Below are 24534 nucleotides of genomic sequence, written 5' to 3' on the forward strand. Positions count from 1 at the left end.
TCAGAGGCCCATGCCTCACTGCCGTAGTAACAGAAACCATGACAGCAGCTGATAAGAAAGGCTAATTTGGCCAATAGCAATAAAGGTGGGTGTGCGGAGCCTCCCTGTCGCCATGGGGCTGTAAAGCAGGGCGGGCTGCGTGCCCTGGAGCAAACGCGTGCCAGCCTGGCCCAGACCCTCAGCACCATAAAGCCAAGTTGGAACGCAACCTTTGATCGCCAACATGAGAGAGGGAGAAAGAGAGATACCCTGAGCTCCAGTTGATCACACAAACAAATTGGAGCTTTCCGTGCAAATGTTTGTATGGTCAGAGGTGATGGAGGGCAAAACAGCAATTAAAATACATTTTCTTTCATTCTTTTTTTTTTGCTGGAATAAATTATTCTTGAGGCCTTATGGTTTCAACTACTAAAGAAATGCCCACCTTTTGTTAAATGCCATGGAGATAATAATACTGGTCACTCTAATAGCTGTGTTTGTAATCACTGTAGATAAGTTTAAACAGCTACAGAAAGACAACAATGTAAAGAACTAATGTCAGCATATATGAATCTTACAATATGATACAATTATTTTTTTCTGTATTTGGATTTTTTTTTATAGCTTTCTGTTCTGTCTATATGTGCTTATTACTTGTTTGTTTTGTATATTGTTTTAATTAATGTCTTAACATCTTAATGAATGATGAAAAGACCATGAATTTGGCATCATAAATAATAACGAAAAACAGGGACACAGCTTATTTGATACAGTTTTATATTCCAATTAAACAATTATATAATTCCCTTACATATCAACAAAATACAGTAAAATAAAATTAGGATTAATATATTTGGACAAAACAAAATCTTAAAAATAATTAAACGTTTCAAAAGTCTCTTAACTTTTTGTCATTGCACTTGAGGTTACCGGACAAATCACTAATAGCACTTCGAATGATTAGAGGCAATAAGGAAACTTTAAACAGTCTAAAAAAGGCAGGTGTCATCAAATGTCCCCAAAGTCATTATGACCATAAAAATATATATATATATATATATATATATATATATGTGTGTTTGTATATAAATCACTGGATAGCTTAATGTGTCCAGGCTGTTCATATCTCAACATAAATAAGCATAAGACAGTCATCTGTTGAGGAATTAAATGTTTAGAAGTTTCCAAAAAACAAAAAAAAACCTGTGCATTTTTACTTATTTATTTTTACTTTTATGGTCCTCCGATTGTTGGTATAAAAAGCGCTGCGACAGTTTGCTGAGTTGTCACTTGCTTTATCTCTGTGAAACGCCACCGATGTGAACTCGTATGACATCGCATACAGACACACGGCGCACTACAACAAAATGCACCGCAGCACTGGGTACACTCTGGACAAACTCTCAGTCCATACGCGCCCGTCGAGGGGCAGTAACGGCGGGGCTCTGTTTTTGTACGTCAAAGGCGGCGATGGGATAGGTAGTTCTCGTCAAAAGTCTTTTGCTAGATTGCACTTGGGATGATTTTTTAAATTGTTTCTTTCTTTGTCTGTTTATGTATGACTGTGTCACGCTTGCGTTAAGGCACACCAGGAGTTCTGTGGTCCGATGGACGTGGGGGAGAAGGCGTAGTCCTCATATTTGATGTCTGCAGGGCCAGAGCTTGTGCTGCCGAGGTGTGTCGAGGCCTGAAAAAGGCAGAAATGCGAAGCACGGCTTATGATGCGTTGGTAGAACCACTGAAGGTTTACTGCAAGTTTTACTTCCAAATTTGACTACAGACTGCTTTGGACAAACTCCAGACACACTTATACAGATTTATTTTATTTTATGATACAGATGCAGTAAGAAATAGTATCAGCAGAATGGCCTGTAACAGTCCTTAATGTGAAAAAAAAAACCTTGATTCAATGGGTGTGGTCCAGTCTTTTTTTGTGTATGTTGTTATTAATAGGCGCTAATGTGATTACAGATTAGTTCTAATGGGGCTGTTGGACAGTAAAACTGGGTACCTGTGTGACTGAGACAACCGTCTGACCAGCGTATGGTGAGGCTGCAATGCTGGGTTCACTCTTTATTGTGGAAGCATTCTCTGAAATGGGCTGGGAAGTGGGAGAGGTAGTGCCTGACACGGAAGAACCTATAGCACCAAGGGGGGAAAAAAACCAAAAAACAAAACACAACAAAATGAAGTCGTTGGCTGCTTTCACAAAATTACTCACCATTCACAGTTAAAAAAAAAAAAAAAACATCAGATATTTGTTAATGGTCAGACACTGCTGTGTGCGCACTATTCCACTCCCAAACCAAAAAACTAGACGTAGATACTGGAAAGAGATATAGTGGTACAGGTGGTGTTGTCTCACTCATTTTAGCCTCCCCCTTTTTTCTGTTTCGGTCCACATTTCTCCCCACATTCTCTTCGCATGGCCTCTCCCTTTTTTATCCCCTTCTCTTGTCGTTCGCGTGTCCCCCCCGCCCCATCTTTAGTGTCGTCCATGAACGAATCCACCACCTCCGGTGGTGCCACTTTTACTCAAGCAGCGTCTCCGAGTGTCAAAATGTTCATCACGTCATTGCACCATGTCCGGGTGGCCGACACTTCAATCTAACTATTTTAGTGTGAAAGTGGTTATTAAAAAAACCCACTAGTGTAAAATGTAAACATTTACAAGAGAAGATAGGACTGCACACTAAAGCACACACGTGCACATGCAGTGTGCCAAAAGCAAGGTCCTCACGATCAAACTGAAGATTTCCCAGCATTCATGCTGCGCAACAGGGCGGTGGGCCGTAGCCATGGGAAGCAGGCAGCATTTCTTACCTGACGAGGTCTTGGTTTTGGGCATCTTGGGTTTGCGTTTCCTTGTCTGAATGCTCTCTTTCTTCATGGCTAGTGGTCTAGGTACCTAAGGGACAACAAGAAGATGGATATGGCCCTTTGAGAACATTTAGTTTGATGTTTAAATGTGAAGGAGATCAAAGTGACATTTAAATTGCACCACCTATGTGAGATTACACTATTCTGTTTGCTAGGCTAAATAAACCTGAAATGGTTTAGCCACTCTTCCGGGGGAAATGAAGTGGCTCTATCGGTTCATTTTAGACATGCTTATAATGGTAGCTTGGAGGAGGTTGGAGTCCAGGTTTTGCTGTTCCAGTACATTCTCTATGAGTGACTTAATCCTGAGAAACTCGTGCACAAGCCCAGAACTCATTCAACGATGGGATTTCTTCACAAATGCTGGAAACGTAGCGTTACGTTAACAGATCTGCATGTCTCCCCCTTTTTACCAAAATGGAATTTGAGTTTACTGATGCAGTTCCGATCTTACCCATCACACACACACACACACACACACACACACACACACACACACACACACACACACACACACACACACACACACACACTTGCTGTGCCACACTATGCCAACCACAGCGCATAAAGTCCTACAGCACTAACCCCATGAAGCTTCATGTAGAGGCCGCAGGCGTTGCATACGGGCTCTCCCTCCGCGTTCCTCCGCCATAGCGTCGTGGTGCTAGTGTGGCAGTTAGTACAACACAAACCGGCTCGCCGAGACGTCGTCTGCTGCAGACACACCCAAGACAGGAGGGGTTAATACAGACCGCAAAAAACTGGCAAGGTCTGTTCATGTAGAGGCCGACGATAATTGTGCGTAAGAAAACGATGCCGAGCGCAATCTTGGAACCAAATAGCAACGAATAATTGGGATAAGTGCCAAGCTAACAAGCTAAACAGTGCCGTTCACAAGTGTTTGCGTTGCTAAATTATTCCATGGAATTCTGACACCCCGAATATCATTTGCTTGTGCTAAGTACGGCTCCCACGAATAATTAGCAAAAATGAAATTGGGTGCTCTGGAGTTTGAGTAGCGGACGGCTGATTCCTTTCATCTTAAGTAACAAGTAATTGCACGCGTACAAGTAACGCCAAATGTGGCAAGGTTAATTTCCTTTCTCGTTTAAGCACGTTTTCAAGTGTGGGAAACGAATGAAGGTCTACTTTCGTGGATTTTGGAATTGCAATCATAATAGGTGTGTGCAGTTAGCTCTGTGCAGTGTGTCAGCACTAAGATAGCCTGAGACAGTAGCAGCTTCGCAAAACTTTGCGTCCGTTCTAAAAACGGAGCGACCCAAGGACAAGGCCAAAGAACGGCAAATAAAAACAGAAATGGAGAGGGTGTGCTAATTCACAGCAGCTGTGAGGAGGGGGGGGGGAGAGAGAGACTGACTGACTGACTCTTGGGAAACTAGACAGCAGTGAAGGTCTCGCTAACTATAATGACCTTCTGTTGGAATTGGCTGAGATAACCTCTCCTTCTCTTCCTTTCTCCCCACAGTTTTTACCTTCCTCACTAAGTATTGTCTGTTTTATTTAAAAAAATTATAAAGATCGCGCCCTCCAATTGTGTTTGTTATTAGTCTCTGCCCTCAACAGTTCTTGTTTTTGCGAATGGGAAAAGTGTGAACATTACACGTGTTCATTGAATTTGTATCTAAATGTACATTTTCCAGTCGAAACATATTTGTAAAGAGTTGCCGTTGTATTACCTCTGGATAGATTATTCGAATGATTAATGATTAATGATAAATAAGCCTCTTACCAGACGTTTTTGGGGTTTGATGAGAGGACGGTTGATTCCGTTCATCTTGTGATAGAGGCCACACGCGTTACACAGGTAATGACCGGTTCCGTCTCGCCTCCATAGTGGGGTAGAGATAGAACCGCAGTTCACACACTCGCGGCCTTCGCCAGGCAGCTCCTCGAGCATGTCTGAAAAGAGGAAAAATATCAACTCTTCGTTTTATTCTGCTCTAGATTAGTTTCACAGCCGTTAATAAAAGGAGAAGTCATAAAAGAATCGTGCTACTTCATAATGGTTTTAAGATAAATTTACCCTTTTTTTCTATAATATAAAACACCGGAACAAGTGACCTATTAACTACAATAACACTGGACCAAATTACCTGTTTGATATAGCTAGTAAATGTAACGATGATTTATCTTTGTTGTGGTGCTGTAAAAATATGAATAATTGTATTGCACAAATAAGCACAACATTCTGTAAATATGGAAAGGTGTTTATCGAGGACCATTGTATATATTAATATTGTGATTGTTATGTTTTGGGGGGGTTTTTTTGGGGGGGGGGGGTGAAATCATTATTGTTTATCAGAAATTATTTTAATAACCATCCAAGGTTAGAAAAATAACGTGATAGCACTGGCGCGTGATGAATGCGTGCCTTGGCATCACCGAGGTGGAGTATCGGGCGCACGCGGGCGATGAGAGGGAAGACGAGACAGAATGCAGAATGTATCAATAAGGCAACACTCGGGGTCACTGAAGTGCCTATTAGGGCGTCTGCCAGGGCACGGGCCTTAGACGGCTGGAATGTCAATGGGGTTCTTATCAGTGTTAAAGATCCAGGGGTCCCCAATCAATCAAGCGACTGACACGCGACGCCCTCCTAAAATTAATCGCTGTAATTCTAAATTCCAACGGAATGATTAGAGTTGCAGCATATTATTATTATTATTATTATTATTATTATTATTATACGCCATAACGTTGCTATCTGAAAAATACAATCATTCGTTCGAGGTCTAATTTAATTCCTGGGTTTTCTTTGTTGTTTTTTGCAAAAAGAAGCATTGCAAAACTGTACTAGTTACACGTGAAACTTAATATGGAAAATTTATACGTTAATAGATAACATTACCTCAAAATATATGAGGCCAGCAGCCTGTTATGACAAGTTGTGCATTAAATTAAATAACAGCCACATCTTTTAGCAAGAAAAAAAGCACAAATGTAGATTCCAGTGTATTTTCACTGGAGCTAAGTGGTGTGACTGCTTTTTGTGTATCAGACAATGATTCGTTAATTGCCTGTTTAGGTAACTCTAAATAAGGTAACAATAGCATTAAAGCTATTGTTTCGCAGCACTCAGAAGCCTGCATTTTAAGCCCTTTCATCAATTCACACACTAACGACGCTGAGAAGTTACATTTGCATCAATAGTGTATTAGGAGTACCGTCTATTTAAGCATGTGTATTAATTCTAGCTTTGATAGAAAAGAATGCTTTTGCCATAACAATGTAACATTATCAGACTGGCACACAATGAGTGGACTTCTTGTGAGTATTTAGCCAAAGAGAAAGTTCAAACCTAATCCCTAGGCTGCAGTTAAATTACTTTAAACACCTCTGCTATAAATTGTGAGATTATAGTATCAAACGAGACTCCTCCCTTCCATTCCAACCATTTTTCCCTGTGGACTTGAAAGAAGGATTTAATCATCACATTAAAGAACTTCGCTAATGGTAGCCAATTTGTTGCTTTTGCACTATAAACTCGTAATAGGATTCAAGATTTTGAAATACCTACGTTCTTATGTTATTTTTTTTAAAATGAAAAGTATATCATATATATCTGTGAAGTCCATGTCTGAACGTCTGAAACTTGCACTTAATTTTTCTTTTGTGGGGGAAAAAACAAAAAAAACCCCCCAAAAAAACCGGAATGATCTATTTATTAGAGGCTCTTTTAAATTCTGGGATTTAGACCACATAGATACGCACCTAGACTGGACCGTCTTCCCGTCAAAGCTCCTTGTCGCCCTTGAAGACTGATCATGCCACCATCGAAATGGCCGGGAGTCCAGGAGGTAGCCATGTCCGGACTCATATAGGCAGCGTAAGGACTGGAGTAGGAGCCGCTGACGGAGCGTACCAAGGCCCCTCCGTACTGATCAGCGCGTCCACTGTTGCCCAACACGAGCGGATTCTGGTAGGCTGCGTCCCTACCGGTGCTGCTGCTTACGGGCGGACTGTGCGTATAAGAGAACCCGGGAGGGGGATGTGGACTGCCCGGATTGAACGAAGCGCTGTCTGTGCCAGTTTGGGGCCAGGCGTGGTGGTTTCCAAGGCCGTGCGTCTGATGGGTGGATTCGCATGTTTGTAGGTAAGGCAGCGTTTGCAGCATAGCAGGTACGCGTGTGGTGGGCACATATACAGGTGAACTTGCCGACGGATGCATGTAGTTCCCGGTATCGTGCGCGTAAGGGGAGGGGTTGGAGGATAAGGCCAAACTTGAATACATTCTGAGCACAAAAATCTAAACTCTCCGTAGGAAGAAAAGCAAAAAAAAATCTCAGTGCAATTATCAGTGAAAGTGAAGTTTCGTGCCAAATCTTCCGTTCAGTAGGTTCTTGAACACCCGTCTCGAACACCTTCCTGATGACAAATGGAGAGAAGAATGAAACCATGTTCTCCATATTTCATATGTCCCAAAAGAGATCGTATTTAACGAAATTTTAAAAAAATGATCCGAATCTGCTTTGTGGCGGTTTCTAGGTTGTTCATAATAAGCAGGGCCACATGCCGAGTTATCTGTTATTTCACCTCCGTTACGTAAGTTAGAGGTTATTTCCAAATGGGGAGATAAATATAAGGATTATACCATCGCGAGTTTAAAGGAATCCCCGGGCATATCTAAAATAATCTAAGACAAATTACAGACTTAACCTTTCGATTATTTTATCTGCAGCATTTTGATTGATAGGCTATGAAAACGACATTAATGGGCCCTCGTATCTTTGTGTGAAGACATTAAGAATTATCCAGCTATTCCAAAAGTCTCCAATCGTGTCACCGAAAGACAGTCGAAGGGACCGAATCAAAAGCATTACAGATAACCAAATCGGAACGATATCTCTGATATATATTTTATCATTGGAAACGCAGATCACATAAAACGTTGATAGCTGTATGCACAATGCTAATACAATTTCATCCAAGAGCTCTCGTTGTATTATCTCACCAGATAAGGACGGTCGGTGATAAAGTTAGTATCCCTGTTTTTCAAGTGACTTGATTGAGGAGCAGCTCCAATGAAGGTTCCCCTTCTCTATGGTCTCTTCTTAGTCCAAGGAAAGATATCGTTAAGACCGCAGAAATCTACCAAAGGCATACGTTAAAAGGCAAAGCTACGCGTTTTCCTTGTGTGCTGCGACTTGTCACTGTGCCTACTCGGTATCAGAAAATAGCCGTGGAGGCTGATAATGCCTCATATAACTGTTCTCTGATTCGGTCTTTACTTTACTTCGAGTTATTTGTAAGAGCGGGACCACGTGACGCACTCCAAAGGTAGGACCCGTGGAGGAGGAGAGGCGGACTGCAGGAAGAAGGGATGGGACGGAGGGGGTATAGGAGTGAGTGTGGTGGGGAGGAGGGGGTATGACCAACTGCGCTCGGAGTCTACCTGGGAGACCTGCCTTTGCTTGAAATGTTTCTAACTTTGGTTTTAGTATAAGACAAAGATAACGTTTAGAAAATCTGATTAATCGGATAATTTTACAGGACTAAATTCCACGCTTTAAAAAAAAAGACGCGGTGTAACACCCGTGTTTTAAATGTACTGGGGAAATCAAGAATATTTTCTGAGTTTTCCTGCAACCACAGTTTACTTAAAGTAAAATGGATTAATTTGCGCACTGCCGATTCTATTATGATGTCAGGAGTATGGTTTACATGTCTTGTAAAATAAAAACATCGCAGTAAAATAATCTGGGCTTTTGAATGAGAGACACAGGATAGATTTTATGGCCAGTTAAATCTGGATGAGTTCACTATAAATGCACCAGACAGATAAGAGAGACGAGCAGAAGCTTAGCATGAAAAAGCAACAATAATCACTAAGATCTTCATACTCCGTGGGAAATATTGTTATCTTAGAAGTACACTGTTTGAGGTGTAACTTTGAAAAAAACGTTAATAATTGTGATGGCGATATAGATATAAATGAAAAAAAAATGCACACACACTGTTGTTCGTTGGTATTGATATATTAACTGAACCCGGATTAAATTGAAGATGGTTATCTTAGATTAAGATTGATGTTTTACATGGGATATATTTAAATGGGCGCTTGTCATATTTTATTCTTTGAAGAAAAAAATGCGAATAACGTGAGCTTTCTTTCGGGCTCTTATACAAGTGGGAGAGGTTATCGATATTTTCGACCGCAACGAGATGGTTAAATAACACTGTGGTCTGTAAACTTGCCGCGCGCTAAGCGCTTTGAGAGGGCAATTGACCAAACAGTGTCTGCCCGGCACTGCCATCGAGTGTTTGATCATTGGGAGGCCAAAACAATCTGCGAGTTTAGGCCACAGTTAATATTCAACACTTCTTTTAATCAAGGACGCGTTTTGCCAACGACTCAATCACCACAGACATGCCAAACTCTAAGACCTTACTCACGTTGAAAAACAAAGCTTGATTGTTGAAAGATTAATCAGAACTGTCATCTATTATTATATACATTCAGGATACACGTTTCTTAAAATATGAACTGGTGCACACAATCATTGGCCAGTTATAAACATTGAAGGGATTTCCAAGGCAATATACCTACACTATAAAAGCGTGCACTAATTCCAGACATATGCAGAGATATAGCCTACAGATATAGATGGGGTAAATATAGCATAATAGTTTTTAACGGGAAAAAGTAAACATATTAAAAATGTAGGAGCTAAAACAAATGATATCAAAGAACAATTTAGTTACCCGTCCTACAAAAATACCAGATATCACGACAAGCTAGCAAAACAGAGGAAGAACCCGAATGAAAGATCCGGAAACGAACAGAAAATTCTGTGAATTCTTTTTCTTTGTCTAGGGTAATGCAGTTAGGTGTGTGTGTGTGTGTGTGTGTGTGTGTGTGTGTGTGTGTGTGTGTGTGTGTGTAAAAGTAAGGGGGTGTTATAGAAATATGAGAATATGTGCGTGCATTTATTTGGTATTGGGTATAAATATTGTTAAACCGGGAAAAATCTTACAGAATCTTGTGAAAAATGTAATTCAAATTGGGATGATGGAGCACTTCACTGCAAATTTTCCCAGCGTTCGCCGATGTTGAGATTAATAACGTCACTCTTTGAACCAACACAACGGGCTACGACAGATTTCTATTTGTTTGTAATTAATGTATTTATTTGCCAAATCAGACAAAAAGATAGGTCTAATAACAATTATAGTGAAATCGAATTTTAAGACCGTTATTCAAATGATTTTAGGAGCAGATCAATAAATTATCATTAAACAGTTACTCTATCTTCTCAGTACACAAAACTGTGAATCATAATTCTCTGGCTGTTAAGATAAAGATATAAAGATATGTCATATTAAGTTGGCGATAAGACACAACATGTGCCTTATAGCTTGACTGGAGACTAATGAAATCAATGCAAGTGAAATAAATTCACTGTGGTAACAACTAGTGCTAAATAAATTGTGAAATTGAAATTATGTACTTGGTGTGAAACGTCGGTTAATTTATTCAAAGTACATCTTTGCCCGTTTATATATATATATATATATATATATATATATATATATATATATATATATATATATATATATATATATATATATATATATAATTAGAACTAGTATAAACTTTAAATATAAACTTTAAATATTTTTTATACAAATATTTTTATTTCGATAGAATTGGTGTGATGGTGTCAATATACCAGTGAAAATGGCGATTTTATGATGCCCAGATATAGTGTATAGCCTACGATTATCGACGTGTGTGATTATGGAGGACGCGCAATTATTAAATCTAGTAGCATGTATTTTATAGAAGATTCGAAGACATGTCTTTTAACCAGTTTCTGAATGATGGTAATTTTATTGTAATTTTGATCGTGAACTGATTCGGAATCGGTTCATTTGCAGTGCGAGGGTGTCTTAACCCCGACATTTCAGAGGCTACCAAAAGCAGGGGTTGAAGCGCTGTGTAATGGTCGTCTTTCACGACTGAACTGCTGATACAGCGCTTATGAATGAAGTGTCTCGGGAGGCCTTCCCCGAGCGAGTCTCATTACGCTGTCCATCACGACGCTCTACGCAACCGCGCGAGGGGGTAGACAGCTCGCGGTTCTCCGGTCAGTCTCTGGTTAAGTAAATAACATCCAATGTGCTATCGCTGTATTCTACATCACCTTAATATAACTTATGTATCTTTCAAGAAATGCTCTCGTCTTTCCCTAATCGTCTAACCATTCTTGGTCCTACAGTTTTACTTATAATTTCTTGTCAATATCCCTATAGTGTTGCAGTGTAGGAAAATAAGCTCTCTTCTACTTTGAAAAGACTGACGGATAACAAGCTAATCTTTTCGACGTGTTCACAGTCTCTAATAATATTTGTGCCTTTTGAAGCACAAACTCGTTTAAGTCACTGTATGCCTTGGATTTTGAGGCCAAAGCACAAAATGTTTACTGTTTGCTTTCCACTGCCATGGAAGGTGCTTTGGGAATTCTGTCACTTATTATCATACATTGGGATAATGTGATCATGACCTCGTTTAGGGTGAAATAAAACTGGTATTGCTCTGGTTGTCTTCTGATGGCTGTCAGTGTAGTTTTGTCCTGGGTTTTGTACACTGGGGTTTGTGAGTCTTAGATGACGTGGATGTATGGGTTCACTCTGTGATTTCTCTATGACGTTATGTTTGTATCTTTATAAGATTGCACGGCCATGTTTTGGTTGCTCTTGATTACAATTAAAACGCCTTGACATAATGATGAAGGCACAGGTCACACTCTCTCTTGTAACAAGACATATTTCTGGATAATGATTGCAATGCAACTTATGCACTGTTGCGTATGTCCTGGACATTTATAAGGGACTGATATCATTGCATTAGGCTCTTAATCTTTGGCCTTCCCTGTACTTTTTCTCCTATAGTCTGCAGTACCACACACCAACCCCCCAACCCTCCTGGTCTGTGTGTGTGTGTGTGTGTGGTGTGTGTGTGGTGTATTCCAGGAGTCCAGTTGTGCATCGTGGAGCAGCAGAAGCAGGCTGGGGAATGCATTGCTGGAGTCAGGCTAATCTGGGTGAGCAGAGGGGCTGGCTCCTGTCTGCCTGTCTGCCGCTGCCCTATCTGAGTCCTCAGTTCTCACCCCCTTACTCCCTATCTCTGCTCCTGCACTGGGGCACAGCAGGGATACACACACACACACACACACACACACACACACACACATGCACGCGCACGCATGCATGCGCACACACACACACACACACACACACAAGCATACACACATACGCACACGCATGCACACACACGCACACACACACACACACACACACAAACATAAACATCTGCGCACACACGCACATGCACAAACATGTGCACACACACGCATACACTGACACACACACTTAAACATGCATGCGCACACACACAGACACACTTAACATTTAAAGAAACTTTTTGTTTTCCGGTAGAACACCAATGTCAGCTGTCAGAAGGTAAAGATGATTTGCATTATGAAACCCAATACACATCAACGTGTGTGTATTTGTATATGTAACTAAACGTAACATAACACATGTGTATTTATCAATGTGTGTGTATTTGTCAACATGTGCGAATTTGTGCATGGATACAATGACTTCACCACCCTGGGGATAATGTGCAAAGAACAACTGCTGAGGTTGACTGCAAGAGGAACACCCAGAGCTCGCACAACAAGGAAAACTGAGAGTGGGAAAGCCCTTGCTCTCCATGACCCTGTCAGCAGGTCAGACACAGGGCCCAACCTCCTCCAAGTCAAACAACCAATCACATGGTAAAATTGGTTGCTATACAGCCAAACACCTTTATCACTCAGCCTGTGAATAAGAGAGTCAGTAGTTAGCCAGCATACCGGAGCTTTGAGGCAGAACTGAACAAGCTTGCCACAGCTGTGATACCAGTCTGTAGTCACACAAGGCAACACTCACGACTGTGATGAACGATGCTCAGACAGGCTGATTGTTAGGTTCATAGTGCAGGGTTTACGAGGATGCTGCGTTGCTCATTGCCAGAGGAGACAATGATTGCAATTAGTCTTTAGTACCCGGGAAATGAGTACCAGACTAAAGGAATTTGAACAGTCCAGCAAACTGTAAGGCTATCGAGCGGGGCCTGTGTCTGCAGCACACGCTGCTGGCTGGAGGGACAGACCCTGGAAGCATGGTTGGCTCAGCAGGGCGGGGCTGGGTAGAACAGGGGTCATTGGCGGGTGACCCAGTGGCAGACAGGTATGCCACAAGCGACAGCATACACACACACACACACACACACACACACACACACACACACAGAAGAGGTGAGTCTACAGAGTGTTATTTGCTTGACCTAGCCTAGAATAACACATGCTCATAATCTTTATGGTATACACATACACACATAAAGAATGTAAAATGAGGAGAGGTGGAATAGTATATACCAGCAAATCAGTCAGGCAGGCTGACAATGTATTTGGTGAGCCAGTGTTATTTGTACAATACCAATACCTGCTTGTGTGTGTGTGTGTGTGTGTCTGTGTGTGTGTGTGCACGGGCGTGTGTGGGCGGCTGAGTGAAAACAGCTCGTGCAGCATATTTCCATGATTCTGAACCTCTGCATAAGCAGTACCTATTCCTCAATTTGACTGTGTATCCATGGGTTAAACCTGACAATCATTTAACCCAAGTCCAACACTGCTCCTTGCTTAAAGCCACGCTGTCCGGCTCCTTTCAATAGCAGCTCTTTCCCCACACCTCTCAATGCAATCACACACAGAATCACTCACGGGAGATAAGCCGGAGTGATCCGGATGTGAGGACAGATTTGGCTCAGGATGGCTATGAGGGACATGGACTCCATAAACTATTCATGGACCCCCACAGCGTTACCATGTTCTCGGTTTTCCCATGCACTGAGCAAGTCTTGCTGAAACTAGAGCATTTTGTTCACTTGTGGGGATCAGCTTTTACAGGTGGCAATCCAGATGTCAGCACTTGTAAACCATAACAACATGCGGCTGCTCAGCTTGTGGCTCCACAAGCCTATGGTCCTTGGGTTATTATAAACAAGTGCTAAAAATGCACTCTCAGCATGTCTGTGACGTTACTGTTTTATCACATAAACCGGTCGATAGGTCTATGACTGGCTTATCGAGCTCAACAGCCAGATGATGCCGGTTCGCTTCTGAGCGCTTCACACGCACGAAATCCTTCAGAACTGAACTGTACTGGACCAAGAGGAATGTAACTGAAGCTCTGGGAGAATGTCCTTGGTCACGTAAAAGGACAGCTAGCCTGGCAGAAAAGATGGAGTCTGTCCTTACCAGGAAAGAAAAGGCCTCTAATATTGGCTTTTAACTTGAAGTTTAATAATGCTGATGCTGACTGAAATGCAGAAAATAATGAAACATATAATGCAAATTCAAGACCTGGGCTCTGAGTCTGTTGTGGTTCTAGTTATATAGGTATTGTTAGATATCTTTTGGTAATATGTGTATGTACAAACATGTCAAAATGAAAGGCTGGAGAACTAGCATCTTGACTTATACGGCATAGTGTTCCTATGTTAGGTAGGGACTGTCATAACGTTGCTTCTTTCTTTTTGTTTTTATGGGACGACGTATTTTGGTAAAGATTAAGTGTTTTTCTTTGTGATGTGGGCAGCAGCAATGAACAGTTAAATAGGGTGTAAAACATCACCCCTTTCGGAACCATAAAAAGCTCGTTTACACACTTCATTTACTCCAACCACACACACACATGCGCTAAGCTCTGCAACCAGCTGTCAATGGGCCAACTGCTCACCACTAATAAACTACTTATTTACAGAAGGTGGGGATTGGGGCAGCTATTGGAAAAACACACCCAGTGTGTGTGCGTACGAGTGTGTGTGTGTCTGTGTGTGTGTGGTTGATTCACTGATGAGCTTATTGATCATGGTAAGTATCCTTTGGTCACTAACCTTTGAGAGCTTTGTCAGTCACAGCAAACAGAAAGAGAAGAGAGGGGGAAAGAGTAAGAGAGAGCAAGAGAGAGAGATTTGGTTTTAGCCAATATTCACAGGGCTGACTATTATATAAAGCTACAATTACATCAGTTTTTCCTTCAGGCTTTGAAATTCTTCCTACTTCTATTAAACACGTTTGTCAACCTCCTTCACTGATTTTGCTTTATATTTTTATTGCGTAATACAATATATTAGAATGCATATTTAATCCAAACAGAGTTTTATAAAGCACTGTCACAAACCTGCATTCTCAATGAAAGCTAGAAATGGTATCCAAATAAGTTGCTCACCATCACCTGAAAAACTCATGAGCTCGCTCTCCCCTTTCAACATCTGACCAATCAGCTTTGGCCTCGCGCCATCATTTCATAATCATTGGTAAACTTCACGACCATAGATGAATCTGTTCTGTTAACACATAAAAATAAAAGGATACTTTGTACAACGAGGTCTCTTAGAGTCTCCCTCTCCTCCTCCACTGTCCTTTTCTGTCCGTTTCTTCGCATGTTTGTCGACCACTCATGTTATCTGGAGAAATTCGGACCGATGGGATGGAGGAAACCACTGATAGCATCACCATGGTGAGCAGCTTCCTTTGGGAATACACCACACTAACAGCTAAAAGGAAAAGAAAGCAAAGCTGAACTGAAGAACTGCATTGTCATTTCATACTTAATTGCAAGGATGCTTAACAGTTAAAGGCATTACGCGTTTAGCCTAAGTGTATTATAAGTACTAAACCAAACTACTTTATAGAGTCCATACACTGATATGGGCCACATTTTCAATTATTCATAAATTATATGCTTCAGTGATTTTTTGCCATCGTATTAAGCAGAGGTAATTAGGAAAGAATTAAGATAATTGTAATGATATCTCTGAGGAGCCAAAGCAACACAGCTCTTATTAAGAATCATCATATAAAAGTATTATAATGAAATCACACTGAGGCCCAATTATGCAATTATGCTTCTGAGTTTCAGTAGGATCTACTGCATTAGTATGCCAACACACATACACACACACACACACACACACACACACATACACACACACACACAGAGGGAACGGCTTCACCATTCTGCAGACAGCATACAGAAAGAAAAACCCAAAGACCTGCTTTATGAACCTCTTTAAACACAGTAGGCTACTCACACAGGGCAAAAACAATGTGAATTTTAACATGTTAAAATGTACAGAAAAGGTCAGTGTGTAAGAGCAAAGAACTGCTCGAGGGCAGTATAGCCTCAGTCAGCTGTGGGGCAGAGATTAGCAGAGCAGAGCATGTGCGCTATCACTCTGGATCACCTATCTAATGTAAACACCTCTCGTCACACACACTGTTCTGCCGACTCACTGCTGCAAAGGCTGGAGGAATGCTCAGGTGTTCAAAAACTCACAGACTTAAATGCATTCAAACACACATTTGGAGTGAATTTGAAGTACAACGGCTGTGCATACATTCGTTACAACACATAAAGCAGTAATATTGTATATGTGTGTGCCCTTAGACTCTTGATTCTATATTTGATAATTGACAAAAGATATCTAATTGAGGTTGGGCTGTCTTGATTTGCACTGGGGCCTTCATAGTGTGTGTGAGTCACAGGGCCTACACAGAGTGTGTGTAAGGCCCATTTGGAATTTGATTTATTTGCTGACTATCTTTCCAATCATTTGCAAAGGAGTTACACAAGAGTTATTGCCCCAATCAGCTTTACCTTACTAATAATGCTGAGGGATGACAATTCTTATCACTCACTTGCTCACACACACACACACGCACACACACACACACACACACACACACACACACACACACACACACACACACACCAAAGATCCTAGAAAGCTTAGCTTGCTGTAAAATCTCATCTGTACAGGTAATATTTGAAGTATGCTGAACTATGTACAGCGTATTTACTACAAAAAAGATTTAGGTTTAGATTTAAGTCATAAATATACTCGTATTTGCATACTAAATACTAACATGCACAGACATTACAACATTAAAAGTTAAAGTGATAGTTACCTAATTTGAAGGTAGGCAGTTTAACCACAAATTGGATTACACACGTATTTTTTTCTCAGTGTGCTGAGATAACAAGTTATTTAGACATCTATTCATTATGCTATGCTAAACGACGTTAATGGCTCTATCCCACCTTCGGAAAACGTGTAAGAGAGAAATCGAAAACAATGCACCAGGGACTTTGAAAAAAAGTTAAGTGAACGAACTATAAAGCTAAGCTTGTCTTACGGCATATTATCGCCTCCTGTAAGATTAAACGTTTCTTTAGGCAATAATGCTGTTTCTGTGAGCTATTTTCAAGCTTGGGTCTTTCTCCTTCACTCGCTTCAATTTTTACATGGCCTACTGGACTTATTCGCGCAACATCAATTAATTAATCATTTAAAAAACGTGGCAGAAAATACTTATTTAAAAATGGACTAATGCTATTATTACATTAGGCAAAATGCCATTTAAATAAAAGTACTATTAAGACATAATAGGCTAAGAGGAAGACGTTTAATTTGAAGGAAACAAAGTAATACCTCTTTCACATGTATGTATGTATGTACGTATGTATGTATTTATTTATTTATCCGTGGTAATGACTGGTGAGTAGGGGAATGTTTGAACACCATTTTACGCTTGCCAATTGAACTCTGTGGATTTCAACAATAAATTGGATGGTCTAATAGAACACATGAAACGCATGTGTGGCTAACTGGTCATGTATATCAAGTCTTGTCCTATTAGTATTATTAATATTATTACGAGGTACTATTATTATTTTTGTTATTATTATTGTTGTTGTTTTTGCTGTTGATATCGATTATTAAATTGTTGTTATCGATGATTGTCGATGGAATATTGTCACATCAGTTTAAGTGCACAAATTAAACATAATTACTCATGAGTTGTTCATGTCACCCCATTATTTATTTTATATAAGAATCCTTCAATGACCGCAGTTTTGAGAAAAATTGAAGATACGGTCGTTGCTGTATATTCTGTTTGATTTTGATTTTAAAAACAATTATTAATAATACAATTATATCTTAATGAGTTTTTGTTTAGCGGAGGAAGTGTTCTCTGCAGTTCGCGCGTAATTCTCATTTTTACTAAAGTCAAATTAATTATTAAATCAAAAAATTAAATTAAATACACCGTTAACGTTATACTATTGTACTACTCTTATTAGGTTGCAGTGCTTGAAATGCCAATTCCATATAATTTATCAATACAATATCAATTACAATAATAATCAATAATTATTGTTCAAAAGGCAGGGTTGCCCCACTAAGCCCTCTTTTAGGATAAAAACGTGGCGGCCTTCGCTCCTCTCGCTCATAGGCAGGCAATATACACCAGGTACGGATGTTCAATATTCTATTAAGAAAATAAACGTTTGACAGTAAAACCACAGGCAGTGCTATTACGCTAAAACATATGGGCACAATAGCAATAAGTAACGCGCTTTAATTAAAAGGCCATTTTTAAATACCGTATGAAAATCTTGAAAGAAACATCCTAATATGTTCTAATATGCTTTCACTATAAGAATGTGTTATGAATAGTTAAAATGTCAAGATGATCCACATTTTAATGATGGTGTTTGTGGTGTTTTGCAAAAAGCAGGAGTTTGAGGAGGACACATAGGGGTTTTTGGCTACAACAGCAGCAATATTTCTAGCTGCTGCCTGAACTGAATATTGAACTGAGAATAATGTTCCTCAGGCTGTGAGAGAAACAGGGTATTAAACAGTGATTTACATATATCTGCATTCTATTACCACAGGAAATCTTACCGCAGACAATACCCTACATGAACCACTAGATGGAGGACTTACAGTATTTACCTTGTCTGGCACTAATTACTATTTCCCTCGCTCTCTCTTTTTGTTCTTGTGCTGACAGAGGCCATTAGAGTGCTTAGCTAAGTCTCCAAAATCATATTAGCCAGCACTTCACTAAATAACGCAAGCCTTTTTCATCAAATCACCTCTAGTGAACGACAGGCTATTATTGGAAACTAAGCAGCGCAAGAGAGCGGGGGGATGTGTGTTGTGTGGCCGCTTTGGTGGACAGGAGTGACAAGCTTCACTCATACCAAATCACTCGATCTCTTAGTATTTCCAGTTGATTCGTTCACCATCCTACATGATAGACCAACAAATTAAAACTGGCCATTAGCAAACTTGACAGTTTTGGGGTGGAAAAGCTATCTGAGCCAACCAGTAATGGGTTCTCGTAAGAAGGTCTGTTTTTTATTGAGCATAATAGCTTCTATATGCTACAGGTGGGAGCGGTGGAGCAAAATGTGCTTAGGTATTTTCCCATCTCTCTCTCTCTATCTCTCACCCTTTCTCCCTCAAGAAACACTTTATGCCACACACACACACACACACACACACACACACACACAAACAAAACATAAATGAAGAAACTAAATTATTGGGCCGCAAGAATATCACATCACCAAATAGTGTATCCTCTCATCTTATAAGGAAGTACCGTTAGATTTGCTGTTAGCGACGCAGAACAGGGTCGATGAAGTAATGACTTAAAAATCGTGTCACAAAAATCAATGTCGCCGAGACGACTTTGTACGGTCAAAAATCAGTCTGTATGCTAAAGGGATGAACCGGCAATGACAGATCGACTGTACGTCTTCTTCCATCTTCTACATATCTCACCCCTTTTCCTCGTCGTTTCACTTTTCGGGAAATATCCCCGATGGTTTGGATAAAAGGGCCAAGAGAAAATCGCGAGACAGAGCCGGGCCAAACGTTAAAAGATCCTTGAAGATAAGCATGAAAATAGATAGCGCTTTAAGGCACAGTTCCTAGAAACGGTTTAAGATTTAACGGTTTAAGATTTTAAAAAATACAAACAAATTATTTGTGCACGGTCGAATCATTTAAAAAACGCTTCTCACTGAAAAACCCCCCAGCTCCAAGCTATTGCGTACTGTATTTCAAGCATTTACTTAGAGAGGAACAGCTCGCATGGTAATGACGGGCATCGATCCGCGTTGCTTTAGGCTATTAACGGGACCCGGTCTGGCGCGCTAATAGGGCTCCGCTTATTCTGTGGAGGTTTAATTAGCCTCGCGCTGAAATAGTGCTTACTACTAGGCCTTGCCATTCGGCCGTCACCGTGCCCTGCAAAGGCACTCATTTCACGGGCGGCTGGGACTCGGGATGAAGGCCCTGTTCAGTCATGTGAAGCGTTCATTAGCGGGCCGGCCAGGCGAGTTTGTCCACTGCGTGGGCCTCGGCTCGCTTATACTGTATGTCCTTGCGTTTACCTGCATGCTCGTGCGTAGCTCAGCGAATGCGAAAATTAATTAAATGCCGTGTGGCTTCAGAAGGTCTGATGGGAAAATGGCGTTGACTCTGAGATTGCGAACTCAACGTCCTTGTTCCTCTAGTGCACAGTCACAGTACGGGTATATTGCGGTGGACTTTATCCACTCGCAGAGTGGTTTTTGGTCTCACTTTATGATGAGTGAGTTCCCCATGTTCTCTATTCTCCTTCAAACTCGCCGGTGTGTCTGTACTTGTTTCTCACACACTCTCAATTTCTTTCCTGAGGAGCGCGTCTTCCCGGGTATGAACTCTAGCATGTGTGTCCTGTGCGAGATAAGCGAGAACAAGGCAAGGCTCATTCGCCTCCCTCAGCAAAACCGAAGATGAATAAACAAATTAATAAATTGCGCAGACACCGGGGGACACAGAGTGGGCGCAGTGGCGCTACACGTGCGCCCCTCTTTTTAATGTGCCTCTCGTGAAAAGAGTAATTTATTCACAGAGAGCAGATTAACTCAGGCAGAGGCAGGGACTTCATTTTCCCATTCTCTCCTGGGGCCCTCACGCCTGACTCGTGTCATATTTACTGTATAATTGATTTTTAAGCGCATTCTTCATCTCCTTTGCTTTTGCTTGCGTCTCCACCCACAGGCACTGATCTCGCTGCACCCCTCCCGCCCCTCATAGGGGGCGCTAAAGAGCGATTAATCTTTCCCCTGTCCTCTAACCTATTTCTCGTTCATTAACTCATCTAACAGAGAGAGGGTATGTGGTTGGGATGGGGTGGGGGTGGGTTGGGGTCTGACCTCAAGCGGGCATGGATGCTTTGATTGCAAGACATCAAAAAGTGCCAGAGCACTTTGCTACTTGGGGAGGGGGCAGCAAGGGGGAGCCATTGCTAATCAATCCATGGATGCATTGTAAAATCAATGTGCTGTATAATTAGGGCAATCCAAGGGTAAAAAAAATCTCTGCTCTGCACTTTGGCTTCACTGCAGTCATAGGCATTGGAAATCTCTCTCTCTCTCTCTCTCTCTCTCTCTCTCTCTCTCTGTCTATTGTGCCTTAATATTACTGTTATTTAAATGATGCTTCGTCAGTGTATCACTCTTGCTGCTTTCTGGAATTTGATGGGTGGTAATATAGTGTATGTGCGATGTGCTCCACGTGATTAGATTTGAATCCTGTGTGAATCCAGAAGTGTACAGAAGCAACTTAATGGCTCAGAACCAACCAAATGGCTCCAAACAGAGTGCTGGTGCCTGGCTGTCAGCAGGACAATGACCCGGGTCATGCTGCTCATGCAACTATGGAGAGTTCCAGGGTTAAACAGAGGAAGGCGCTTGACTGGGTTCAGTCACCTGAACACTGAGCATGCAGCCCAATTCCAGGCTCATTTACTCAAGGTAAGATGGAGGACCAAAAGACCCTCAAATAGGCATGACCTGAAAATGACTGCCTTACAGTACACTGCAGTGCCTCACTAGGGAGGTCACTCAGCACGTGGTGATATCTATTGTTCACAAATTAAATACAGGCTTTGACTGCCAAGGATTTATAATCAGGTATTAAGCATGACGGTTGCACTTAAGGTTATGTTCATTTGTCCAGTCACTCCTGGTCCCATGAAGTAAGGATGTTATGTATAGAAAGGACCGTAATACCTACAAGATTCAGCCTGTATGGATGAAAATCCATGTTACAGTTGATATTCTGCAGTCTGCAGTTCATGTCTCGTGAATTTAACCGCCTTTCTCCTGAATGGATGTCCAGTCATATTAAGAATGGGTTTCACCTCACTGATACATTCAATGAACGAATGCTGCAGTCCTTAAATAAGGTTCAAACCTGGTGTTGCTAACCAGTCAGTGTCCATTACAGGAGAGCATGTCCCATTACTGAAGAAGAGTATCCCAAATTAAATGCACTCAATGAAAATGCAGGTTAATGTATTAAAGGTCAATGTGTTGCTCGGTGCAGAGATTCTGATGGCGTATTGCTGAAGTGGCATGTAGCGGTGGTTTGCTGCAGTGATTTCTGGGCTGTTGTAAAAAGGTCTCTACTGCAGGCTTTCCCATCAGAATGCAGCAGGATGCACTAGCCCTCCTATTGTGATGTATATGAAGTTTTCTTTGTAACGGAAACCCTCCTAGTGAGCAAAACATAGGGAACGGGCTAATATGTAGATGCGGATACATCCTGACACACACACACACACACACACACTCACACTCACGCACGCACGCACGCACGCACGCACGCACGCACACACACACACACACACACACACACACACACACACACAAAACGGAGTCACCCCTCTCTGTGTTCTCCTTCAACTAAATCCAATCCAACGTTGCAGTGCTGGTGACCTACATTCTGTCCAGCATCCTCTAGATGGACCCCATAAGTAAGTGAGGAACCACCGCTGTAGATGCATGAAAGAGCGAATGAGGGGGAAAAAAGAAACATGAAGAGTGGAGGTTTAGTCAGGGCTCACAGAAATATATGTAAAAAAAAAAGTAACATTTTTTGGAAAAAAAAATTTGAATATACAGTTGCATAGGTGCACATACTACACTACACTACATAGAACGCGTAGTATCTGCCTTTATCTTCCCACATTTATATATCTGAATCTTTCCAAGAACACGTCACTATCAAGGATATCGATATCCAGCTTAAGCAGACAGCCGGTTTTTGCAATCGGTTTAGCTTGTTAAACTTAGCTCAGAGGCATTCGGCCGTTTGTGATGATATGTTATCAGCCCTTACCGCGATACGCAACTGCTGCAACAATCCTACCTGCAGTTTCAGGAAATGGCCAGTAGAGGGAGACTACTAACAATCGCAAAATACCTGCAGGACCTTTTTCATTTTAATCCGTTTAGAACAGAGGGCAAGACCTTAGTATACTGAGCACACAGATCTAATAAGGTCCTTACCTACGATTTCTCCCAATGTCACTTAAGACTGCTCATTGTTAACTTGCTCTACAAGTGGGAATGAATGTAAAAGATGCAGACTGAGGCAGTGGACGACTTACGAGAGAGATGGTGGCTTGACCCTTTGGAAGTTAATGTGGTCTGAAGTAGTGTGCAGGGAAAAAAAGATCCCTTCAGATTAGGTCATGATAAAGGGAGAGAGCAACAGAATGTGGAAGTGTCTCTTAGGAGGAAGAGCGTGAGAGTTGAGCAGAGAGGGGGGGAGAGAGAGAGAGAGAGAGAGAGAGAGAGAGAGAGAGAGAGAGAGAGAGAGAGAGGGAGTGCTGACTATAGCCGAGCACAGCCTCTTTCCTCTGTGCCTCTTTCTTAATCACGGCATTGATTCCTGAAGCTCATGGCTTTAGAGAGAGAGAGAGAGAAAGAGAGAGAGAGGTGGGGATGGAGGGGAGGTGTTGGTCAGAGGGTGGCCATGCCGACCGTGACTGCAATGCAACCTGCAATCACAGTGTGCTCACCAGTATAGACTGTGTCCATATTGATAGAGAGAACCTCAAAAAGCACGCGTAACATCTCAAGTGATTCATCCTCATGATAATATGGTTAAAAAAAAATAATAATAAAAATAAAAAAAACCCAACCCAGAATAAATTATTGTTACAGCAAATAACTCTTACTGCAGCCATGGCAATCAATAAATATTAGTAGTGGTCTAATTACTTTTAGGAGGACAGCAATTAAATATTAGTACCCCATATAATTGAATTAAACACTTAATTCACCAACATTAACTATCAAGAGAGACGTTTAATCAAAAGGTGTTTCCTAATGCAGTACATGTACAAAAAAAATCCCAGTATTTTTTTCGATTTACGTTTCAGAATCAGTTCTATTAACACATTTTCTGAAGTTAGTAAAAAATGAACAAACAAACAACAATAATAATATGTTCTCTTGCCCTCCAAAGATTTTTTTTATGGAAGTGCTATATATATTGTTTGAGGGAACATTTTGGAAGTTTATTAATTGGATGGTTTCTTTGGTCTGAGTTGTATATTTGAACCTCTGGCCTGCTCAATATGAAAGATTATACAAAAAGCCCTCAATTACCACTCTCAGAGGAATTATGGGTGCACAATCAATACTTCAACATCTTACAACCAACTCATGGATGCTCTCTCTCATAACAATATACATCAAATTGCTAAATGGTTATAAAAGTGTTTGCAGACCACATAATTTTGTCATGAAGTGGATAAAACTTCTGATTCTGTGATTTAAATGGTCAAGTTTTTACAAGTAAATTTTTCCAATAACTTGTGTGTGTGTGTGTGTGTGTGTGTGTGTGTGTGTGTGCATGTGTGTGTGTGAGTGTGTGTGTGAGAATGAGAAAGAGAGACAAAG

At 41.1% G+C, this 24534-nt stretch overlaps 1 protein-coding gene and 1 long non-coding RNA gene across 10 annotated transcripts in view; both read right to left on the minus strand.

Moving 5' to 3' along the window:
- Window positions 1-739: 739 nt before the first annotated feature.
- On the minus strand, window positions 740-10350 carry gata5 (GATA binding protein 5). Of its 2 annotated transcripts, none has more exons than XM_027007022.3 (7): window positions 7832-10350; window positions 6592-7245; window positions 4610-4779; window positions 3445-3570; window positions 2803-2887; window positions 1991-2118; window positions 740-1666 (listed from the first exon to the last, which is right to left on the minus strand). In XM_027007022.3, exons 2-7 carry the CDS (start codon window positions 7109-7111, stop codon window positions 1547-1549), a joined length of 1149 nt encoding a protein of 382 aa, XP_026862823.2. In that variant the 5' UTR covers window positions 7112-7245; window positions 7832-10350; the 3' UTR covers window positions 740-1546. The 2 variants fall into 2 exon arrangements, with proteins under 2 accessions (XP_026862823.2, XP_026862822.2); XM_027007021.3 differs by having other exon boundaries at window positions 3445-3573; window positions 7832-10345.
- A 127-nt stretch (window positions 10351-10477) lies between these two features.
- Window positions 10478-24534, minus strand: part of LOC118240711 (uncharacterized) — a 58734-nt gene continuing 44677 nt past the window's right edge. For 7 of the 8 annotated variants that reach the window (XR_014119754.1, XR_014119753.1, XR_014119751.1 and 4 more), the window contains one exon: window positions 10478-15487. This is a non-coding gene — a long non-coding RNA (uncharacterized LOC118240711). The remainder of the gene's footprint in view (window positions 15488-24534) is intronic. The other variant, XR_014119752.1, reaches the window with a different exon arrangement.

Source organism: Electrophorus electricus, chromosome 24 (genome assembly GCF_041902795.1).
Source record: "Electrophorus electricus isolate QZ-2024a chromosome 24, ASM4190279v1, whole genome shotgun sequence".
NCBI classification, from domain to species: Eukaryota; Metazoa; Chordata; class Actinopteri; order Gymnotiformes; family Gymnotidae; genus Electrophorus; species Electrophorus electricus.

Bases quoted from the DNA above. Each gene is read 5' to 3' on its own strand.
- gata5 (XM_027007021.3), bottom strand. From the start codon at position 7,111: ATGTATTCAAGTTTGGCCTTATCCTCCAACCCCTCCCCTTACGCGCAC. The intron at 3,574-4,609 runs GTAAGAGGCTTA...GTGTGTCTGCAG, and splicing joins TCAAACCCCAAAAACGTCTG to CAGACGACGTCTCGGCGAGC. The intron at 2,888-3,444 runs GTTAGTGCTGTA...GTTGTCCCTTAG, and splicing joins TCTACATGAAGCTTCATGGG to GTACCTAGACCACTAGCCAT.